Consider the following 9,141-nt stretch of genomic DNA (forward strand, 5'->3'; position numbering starts at 1 on the left):
TCCCTACTAATATATACCACTATAAGAACGGCACTAATATTGAATCATGAAAATAGAAATTCAATTACTTTAATGATAACAGTTCATAAATTGAAGGATGGACTCGGCTATATGAAATTTCATTGGCACAGAAATTTATTTGTGTGTGTACGTTTGCACATATATGAACGTGTTTACTTAAGAGAAACAGTACATCAACTCTTATTTCAAATGCATAGCAAGAATAATGAAGTAATATGCATTCTTTACTTAAACCAAGCAAGAAAGCTACCTCAAGAACTGGTAAATGTGGGAAACCCTTTAGAGTTGATATCTTGTTTTTGCTGGCAGCTAATACCTGTGGAAACACCAAAAGGATTGAAATAATAAATAAAGAAACAAAACATATCATTGCCCAAAGAAATACAGATATCAAGGACAAATTTTTGAAAAAAAAAATAGACCTGAAGACGAGGCTGACTCGCCATTGAAAGAGTCTTTAACCTATTTTGAGCAACTGAGAGAAACTGGAAAACAGAAGATTTTAATGGAAAATGTCTTCAAAGCCATGGCAATGGAAGCATGGACGCAAATATTACCAATATCACAAAATCTACCTATGATCATACCTCCAAATTTGGAAGTTCAGGAAGGCTTCCAAGTGATGTGATTTGATTCCCAGCAAGATATAGTTGCTGTATTAATAACACGTATCCCAGATCTTTATGCACAGAAAAGTTAAACATGTAACATAAGCCAGTCAAACACCAGAAGTAGAGAGAGATACAGACCTGTAAGACTTTGCAATTCTCAAGTGGCTCAAACCCAGGTCCTTTGAAATCATTGAAACTCAAATCAAGAACCTAGACAGAGTTATCTCAATCAGCCACTAAACTATAAATTTGTAAATATAGATTGGAAAATGTCATCCCAAAAATGCAGAAGCAGAAATAGGGTTCTCAATGGGCCATGTCGGAATTGGGACAGGGTAGAACAGGAACCAACCTGACAAGATATATCAAGGAACCAGAACCAGAACCGAACCAGACCCTACAGGGCCTGTAATTTTAGACCCAGAACTGAACCGATCAGTTCTCAGGACAATCAGGTCTGACCCGATGGACCCGACGATTATAATAAACCTGCTGAAAATATTATGCATTTAATATATATATATATAAGTTAATTTATTTAATATATATATATATATATTTACCTAACATATATAATTTATTTAATATACATTTAATGTGTATATGATTATATATGTGGATCAGGTCGGGTCTGAGTCGGTTCGGGATTGAGTAGAACCAATTCCAAACCGACAATAATTAGGACAATGGATCAGGAACCGGAAGTGGCCCATCAATACAGATCCTGGAACCAGAAGCAGCCAATCAGTTTGGGTCCATCAGGTCCATCGGGCCGGACCCTGCCCATTGATTATATACACATTTATGTGAGGTAAATCATGGAAACAGACCTTCACCCGCTTCAAAATCTCAATTCCTTCCAGAGATGATAAGAGATTGTCCCTGAGATAAACAAACTGCAGCAGAAAATTATTAGCATGTAGAAATAGAAAAAGAAATACTATGGCCTCAACTATATCTGGAGACATTGATAAGATGAATGATGAACCCCACCCCCCAGGAATTTGATTGCTCAAAACTCAGAAATTGCAACCTTTCAGGAAAAAAAAAAAAAAAAAGATTCAACAGTAACAAGAACACAACCTAAAGTGGCCATGTAATAATGCATTATGAACCTAAAAAGAACTATCAACTAAAAGAGGTCTTCAAAGCAGATTCTCAGAAGGAATGAAGACCAATGTTTTGTATAGGACTATGCGCTCAGTCAAGAAACTGTATTTGCTAATGTTGCTCATTCATTCATCCTAATAAAATATATTTTCAAAAGACATTTAAAGTCATAAAACTTTTTTTATAGGAATTAAGAATTTAAGACCCTAATATGGACTTGTTTGGGCTAGCCTTGAGGGGTTTGATCCAAGGTTCAAAGTATCAATATGTATCAGCCGATATGTATCATATCGGGAGCTTCCTGATACGCCCCTGCAGAGGGTGTATCGGGGTTTTGACCGGTTCAGGAGGTGGACGGACCTTAAACCAGCCCCTCTGAACCAGATTTGAAAAAAAAAACTAAAAAAATTACCGATACGCCTCTACCGGTGTGTCGGGCATATCGATATTTTGAACCTTGGTTTAATCGGGTCTGGGGGTGGAGCCCCCAATGCAGCTGCTAAGCACACACACACACACACAAAAGAAAAGAAAAAATGCACAATCTTTCAAAAGACATGCGCCTAGGCTGAAGCACAAGGCAGACCAGGTGTATGCGTTTTGAAAGTGTTGCACCTAGGACCTAGACAAGGCACATAACCTAAAATGTGCCTCGCTTATGCGCCTAGGTGCACCTTTTAAATCACTAATGGACAGTGACATGGGAGTTGAAATCTAACATATATGCAAAGTCTGACTCAACAAGATGAGAAAACATGGACTAATGGACACAGGACACATCTATGGAAAAGTATATACTATTGAAATAGTTCATATTTCTTGAATTCTGACATTATATACCATCAAAAGGGATCTAAGATGTTGTGTTTGTTACCAAGTAACAAGTGATATGAAAATGGCATCTTGTACAACATCTGTTCATTTATGCCAAATAATGCTAGGAAAGGAAATGTTACATAGAAGTGACATCAAGAATCCATGGAGTGTCAGATTGTGGCGCATGCCCAACATGGAGACATCATCCCTTTAGGATAGTCAATGCAACATTTTTTATGGATAGCAACATTTATTTAATGCTTACCACCTTTCCTTTTCTAATAAATCATACCTACTAATTGAAGTGTTCCATATGAGAGGAGGGCTTGCAAAAGGTAGACAATGGGGGGAAAAGATTTATGGGGGGAAAACAAAGCTTCCTCTATTTCAAAGTTACAAGATTTTATGGGGGGAAAACACAAAAAAGCTAGCCTTGGTGACTTTGCAATTCTGTGCTAAAACTGAGGTCAATTTTAACACCCAACTGAAGATCAGAGCTAAGCATCAAGCAACCAAGGAGACAAAAAGCTTCTGGATAATCTAGCATGCAGTTGAAGGCATTCATAAGAAGAATAGACAGGTGCAATGGCACACAAAGCCATGCCCCCTTAGGTTTTCCATCATGCATAAATATATATTGAGCTAATCATCTAACCAGTAACCCCTTACCCCTCCAAGCATCAATGCACCTTTACATTTGTTTATAACTTAAAAAATAAATAAAAATAAATAAAAAAGATATTATTAAGAGAAATGACTTACAAGGTAACCAATAAGACAGCCAAACAGAGAAACAGCTATGTCAAGAAAATGCAAATAAGATTTACCTCTAAATTGTGTGACAAGTTCAACCCGCTACCTGTGAGACTTCGAACTCTATAGCCTCTACGATCCAGCCTCTAAAACAATGAGAAAGAATATCAAGGGGAAAATTTTATTAGTTAAAGGGGAAAAAGAACCTTCTCACGACAATAACCACCAAAAAACACAAAGAAAAGAAGCAAATAATCTTTAAAGTGTTGTATTTCACCATCATAGTTGAAAATTCGAATTTGCCTCCGTCAAAGAAAATGGCAATATACACTCGAAGAATCAATAAAAAACATGTGCATGAAGGGTAATAACAAAAATATAAAAATTCTGTTCAGAGCCTCCTAACTACAATTAATAGAAAAATTATTCCTCCTAATGTTTACTAAATTCAGAGAGTCGAAAAATGTATTCCCATTGCCATGGATCCAAAGCAAGACTTATGATACGAAAAAGCAAAGAAACACATACCAATATCAGATTCAGAACCTAATTGATCTGACAAAATTCTTAAACAACCAAACCATAGGCACTAGACCTAACTAAAAAAATGGATCAAACAAGGGGACCATAATTGCAGATTCACTTCCTTCTTCAAACCAGCAGAACCAGAAACCTGATCAAACCTATACACAGAGTAGGATATCACCTAATAAGTTTGTAAACACAGTGCTCACCACATCATCTCCAGCTTTAATCTCCACCTGTGGGAGCATAATGAAACAAGAATCCCGGCTTTCGGGAGTTGATGCTCTTCTACGTCCAGATAAAGAAGATCCCCTGTCTACCGATGATGACAAAGACCCAAGCTTTGACATACTGGTAACCGAAGGTGAACGGGCTGATGGAGAAGAAACCTTAGAAACAGTCTTCCTAAGGGTGCTGCTGCCACTACTGTCCAAGGATGAAGAAGGAACCTTCTTTGCAGAAGAAACCGATAGTGACGGTCGAAGTGTGGGCTTTTTAACAGAATCTTGCTTGCTGGCATCGGATTTTGGTGATGCTCTTGAAGTCCTAGAAGTAGGTGTGACTGGAGATGCCTTTTTCGTCTCAGAAATGTTCGTGGTATTCAGTACTTTTGTAGTGGCTGCATTCGACGCTTTTGTTGTAGCTGAAGGCAACGAAGCTCGTCTAATTTCGGTGGCTGATCGCCTTAATGGTTCCGAAGCAGAAGATGTCGCTCTTCTTCCTGCAACGTAATTAACATTCTCCTGCCGTTTGGCTACCGATACCGACTGTTTCTCTGTCAAGCCTCCAGTGCTATTTCTCCTCTTCAATGAAGTTGCATTTGAACTACTAATAGTAGGCCTAGTCAGAGTCGATTTGACCGCATTTGAACTCGAATCAGAAACTCTCGTTCCATCAACTCTTTTCCTGCTCAAAGTAGTTGGCCCTGAAGCTTTGGCTACCGTTGTAACACCCGCTTTTACAAGTTTCGAAGATTTCGTAGCACTTTCCACTGGCGAACCCTCCATTTTTCTCTAAAAGCACTATTTCTCCACCCAGTTCTGCAAGAAAGCCAAATAAAAGAGAACCTAATCCAGCTTCAATAAAGTAATCCCTAACCACATTTACTCAGAATCAACAAAATCAAGCAAAACCCCACTCAAAACATCCGAATTTACACCACGCAAACCGGTTCCAAGTCCAAAACTCCCAGTCCCAGCATCCACTTAAGCATGATAAAAACGAATACTTTTCGCCAATTCCATAGATCTGTGAAAAATCTCGAAGAAAATGCAGGTTTCTGAACTAGAACCCGAGTATGTTACATCGATCTAAGTAACTCAAGAAGAGAAAACAGAGAATCTGAAGCTATAAAATCCAAAATGCAACAGAAACAGCGAATACATTGTCGATCTTACCTTCCAGTCTTCGACTCACTCTAGATCCACTAAGCTCTCGCGAGGGATTAAACCATTGCCAGGGCCAAACAGTAAAAGTTGTTACTCTACGCTGCAATGCATGAGTACAGAAATGATAAACAGTACAGAAGTGAGAGAGAGAGACGGAGAGAGAATGTGTCTAATAAGACTTCTGTTGGCTTTGATATGGACTATCGTCTGAAAACCTGCTTATTTCAGTGCAGCATCGGCCGCACTTTTAAAAAAGAAAAACAAAAACAAAAAAGTGAAGAACAAAAGTGAGGACAGGGTAAAAAATCACTCCGCATCAAATTACTGTAATATTCCTGTTTGTTTATTGGCCTTTACTTAATTTTAAGGGATTTCTGATAACTATAGAGGTGACCATTCTACTTGTTATGACAAAATTACCCTCCGACAAGGCTTACCGGTCCCACATTTTATATGTCTGTGACTCTGTGAACCATGCTGAACTTGCAAGATTGGGGATGTGTGGGAAGTGTTGACAATCTACGGTCAGGATTGCAGATTTGTCATGATGAGGGATATGCAGGGGTATTTTAGAAAATTCAAAAAGTTTTGTGGAGGGAAAGATATTGCGAACGGAATCTGCCGTTTACAATGTAACGGTCCAAGGATACCAAAAAAATGCCCCTCCATTAACAAAATAGCCCACGGTTGGTGATTGACTGACTGGCGACTGCTTGGCTGCCAATATTTTTTTATCATTTTTCGTGAGGTTACGCGAGGTTCAGGTAAAATCTATTTTCCTTAAGCATCACTTATTATATAATTAGATAAGTGATACTCATGTTGGTGAATAATTTTCTGGTGAAAGTTGTCAATATTTAGATGGATAAGTTTGCTTAATAGTCATTATCTTATATACATGAGAAATAAAAAGAATATAAATAAATACATTTATTTAGATAAATATTTTTGAAAAGCATTTACTCGATTAAGTATTTTCTCAAAAAGCAAACCGGGCCTTAAATGATTAACTCTATGCTTTATTTTCCTAAAAATTCAAGTATGTACTTTGCAAACACGTTGTTGAATCAACTACCATGTCCCAACCAGCCATGGAAGCTGCACATTTGGAACATCTTCTCATCGATGATAAGTGAGATATTCCCAATGTGCGGCTTTATTTTAAATGTTTTGTTGGTATTATATATTTCTAAAAAAAGTCAGCTTCTAGACAAATAAGAGGAGATTATTGTCATTTATGCAAATGAGGCGGAATGCAATTTCATCCCTTACTTTTTGACACTAATAAGTGTGTACATGCTTTGAATATGATAATTTTATATGATGGTAATTATAATAATAATATACTTAAGATTTTCTATAAATTTTATGTATTTTTTTTGTTTTTTATTTTTAAACATATTCAAATTGCAAAACCCAAATGTGGTTGATTATATAATCACCTGCTTGGTTAGACTATTTTTTTTGTAGTGTTTTATCTTTTTGGTGTTTTATTTTTATTTTGTTCATTTATCAAATAAATGTAAGATTTAAGTAGAGGGAATTGAATGAGGTGAAAAAGAGTAATAGTTCAATTTACAGTTTAAACTTTGCAATTAAATATAGACTAAATTCAAAAATAAGTATTTTAGTTGTTGTTTTAGAAACCAAACCAAACTAGGCAATCAAACTGATTGGCTTAGGAATCAGTGAGGTCACCAATTCTATTTTGGCCTTGAGCCGCTATTTTACACACACAGACCAAAAAAAAACTATTGAAATGGTCAAAGAATTGTTGACCTTGGTGGTTTGATCGTTAAAATGTTTGACCATTTAACGGTTCTCGAGTTGCTTCAGATTAATTCCATTTTTTGTTTATTTTTAAATATAAATTAAATATATATATAACAACTACAGTGAATAAATCAAAAAATCGATGCAAGAGGCGAAAGATTAAATACCTGTCTTATATTCAAATCTAAAATACAACAATGAAAAACAATATGAGATTTGAGAGATAATTAAAGTGTTAGACAGTTTGTATGCCCTTAGCTCCAATCAGTTTTGATGTACTTTAGACATTTAGTGTAAATGAATAAAGTGCATGTTTGATTCATGTTGTGTGGTATGTTTTTGTGTATGACCCTTAAACTGGACACTTAATGAGACTCGTGTTAGTTTAAAATGTTCACAGCCAGTGGGTCGGTCTGGGAAAACCTATCCTGATAAGGCTGACACTGATGTGCCGCAAAGTTGGTTGGGGAGGCTTGTCTCAGTCGCTAGGGTGAGACCCGAGGTACATGTAGTGAGGGTTCAACTTAAAACCTTGAACCATACCAGATTTCTAGTATTGCCCTGTACTTTGGTGATGAGTGGACAAAACTGAAAAGTTACACCTGACCCCTAGACTCGATTATGATATTGCACTAGGTGGCGGATTGGGCTGTCTTTGATATGCCAATCAGTGAGATCCTTAGAGGGGGTCAAAACCTGGGTATGTTGGAATGGTTCATGAACCCATCTGAGTGGGTGATCATAGTGACAGGATCAGCCCCTTTGTCAGACAAAGGTAATGATTGGGGATGCACTATCTCTAATGGAAATCAAAAGCTGCCGGCAGTCGATTTCAACCGTTGGAATTTTGTTTTTCAAAATATATTTATAATGATATAATATATATGTACGATTTCAACTCGTTTGCAATAAGGTTTTAATCCCCGGGGTCCATCCTATAGGAGAATGCAGCATTGTGCCTTGCAGTCGAGGGAGAGGTCCTCTCTTGTCGGACAGTGTTTTGGATCATTATGGACTGAGAGGTTAAGTGTAAGGCCATTTAGGGTTATACCTGATGGGCTAATCTTGCATCTGCCCACAATCACTGGGTTTTTATAAGATGGCTTGGCCTATGGACCACTTAGTGTAAATGTTGGGCCCATAGAGTCCATGTGATGGGCTCAAGGGGTTCACAGAGCTTTCCAGTGAATTCGGCTAGGCCTTGTAACAGAGGCTGGATCGAACCCATGTGGCTGATGTGTAGATCAATGTTTGGGTCCCACGCCATACAAAGAAGCCCAACTGGGCAGCAGTTTGGAAGTCTATCGAGCACTTGATGCATATTGGGCCTAAAGCCCATTTCGAACTATGCTGATTTGATTAGTCACCTAAAGGAGCGGATATGAGGTTAGGTCAAGCTAAAAAGGATTGGGTCTTAACCCTATCCACTCATGGAGACCAAATTCAAATTAGGATTTGAATATGGTAACCTCATGATAAGATCATGAGTGGGCTTATCTAATATGCAAATAGGATTAAGAAGACTCCTTATCCAAATACAGATTTGGATTAGGATAACTCCTAATGAGATTATGATGTTTCTTAATCACTAAGAAAAGAGGATAAACCCTAATTTCGGATTACAATAATTCAAACCTTAAGGGTATTCGTAGAACACACTACATCTAGAGATAGGATCTCAGAGAAAATCCTAGAGAGAAGAAAGCTATTTGCCACCTTCTGCTCTAGCCCTCTTCTCCAGCAGCCGTCGCCATCTACTGCCAGTTCGTTTTCTCTGTAAGGGAAAGATCAAGAAAGGTTATTGATATCAATATTTGCTGAAAGGTTGATCGTGTGTGGTGCTCATTGCTTCCATCGAGTTCTTCAGAAGGACATGGTTCGTGGGGCGAACACTGCTGGTTTTGCTTCATTATCATTGTGTCATCTTCAGTGGGAGCGGTTCTTGAGAGTTTCTTTGGGCGTGAACACCGACATTGGGAGATACTGTTTCTCCGAATTAGATATATCCTTTCCCTTCTCTTTTGGTTTAGATCTTGTTCGGTTTTGGTTCAAATCAGATCCTAGTACTGTATTCTAAATTTAGGGAATATGATTCCCAGTTGGAAGAAAGGTAAGAAATTTTTTAAATTCGTCCACCCATTCCG

The 9,141-nt window shown here is 37.7% G+C and overlaps 1 protein-coding gene across 3 annotated transcripts in view; it reads right to left on the bottom strand.

Annotated features, from left to right (window-relative positions):
* Positions 1-5,445, bottom strand: part of AIR9 (Outer arm dynein light chain 1 protein) — an 85,234-nt gene extending 79,789 nt beyond the window's left edge. For 2 of the 3 annotated variants that reach the window (XM_010242878.2, XM_010242876.3), the window contains exons 1-8: positions 5,234-5,445; positions 4,046-4,876; positions 3,386-3,457; positions 1,463-1,528; positions 771-842; positions 609-674; positions 444-506; positions 272-337 (exon numbers count right to left, since the gene is read on the bottom strand). In XM_010242878.2, the coding sequence (XP_010241180.2) occupies positions 272-337; positions 444-506; positions 609-674; positions 771-842; positions 1,463-1,528; positions 3,386-3,457; positions 4,046-4,843 (1,203 nt within the window). In that variant the 5' untranslated portion in view covers positions 4,844-4,876; positions 5,234-5,445. Of the gene's footprint in view, positions 1-271; positions 338-443; positions 507-608; positions 675-770; positions 843-1,462; positions 1,529-3,385; positions 3,458-4,045; positions 4,904-5,233 lie in introns of all 3 variants that reach the window. The other variant, XM_088902239.1, reaches the window with a different exon arrangement.
* Between the last annotated feature and the right edge of the window lie 3,696 nt (positions 5,446-9,141).

Source organism: Nelumbo nucifera, chromosome 3 (assembly GCF_055504915.1).
Source record: "Nelumbo nucifera cultivar China Antique chromosome 3, China Antique-T2T, whole genome shotgun sequence".
NCBI classification, from domain to species: domain Eukaryota; kingdom Viridiplantae; phylum Streptophyta; class Magnoliopsida; order Proteales; family Nelumbonaceae; genus Nelumbo; species Nelumbo nucifera.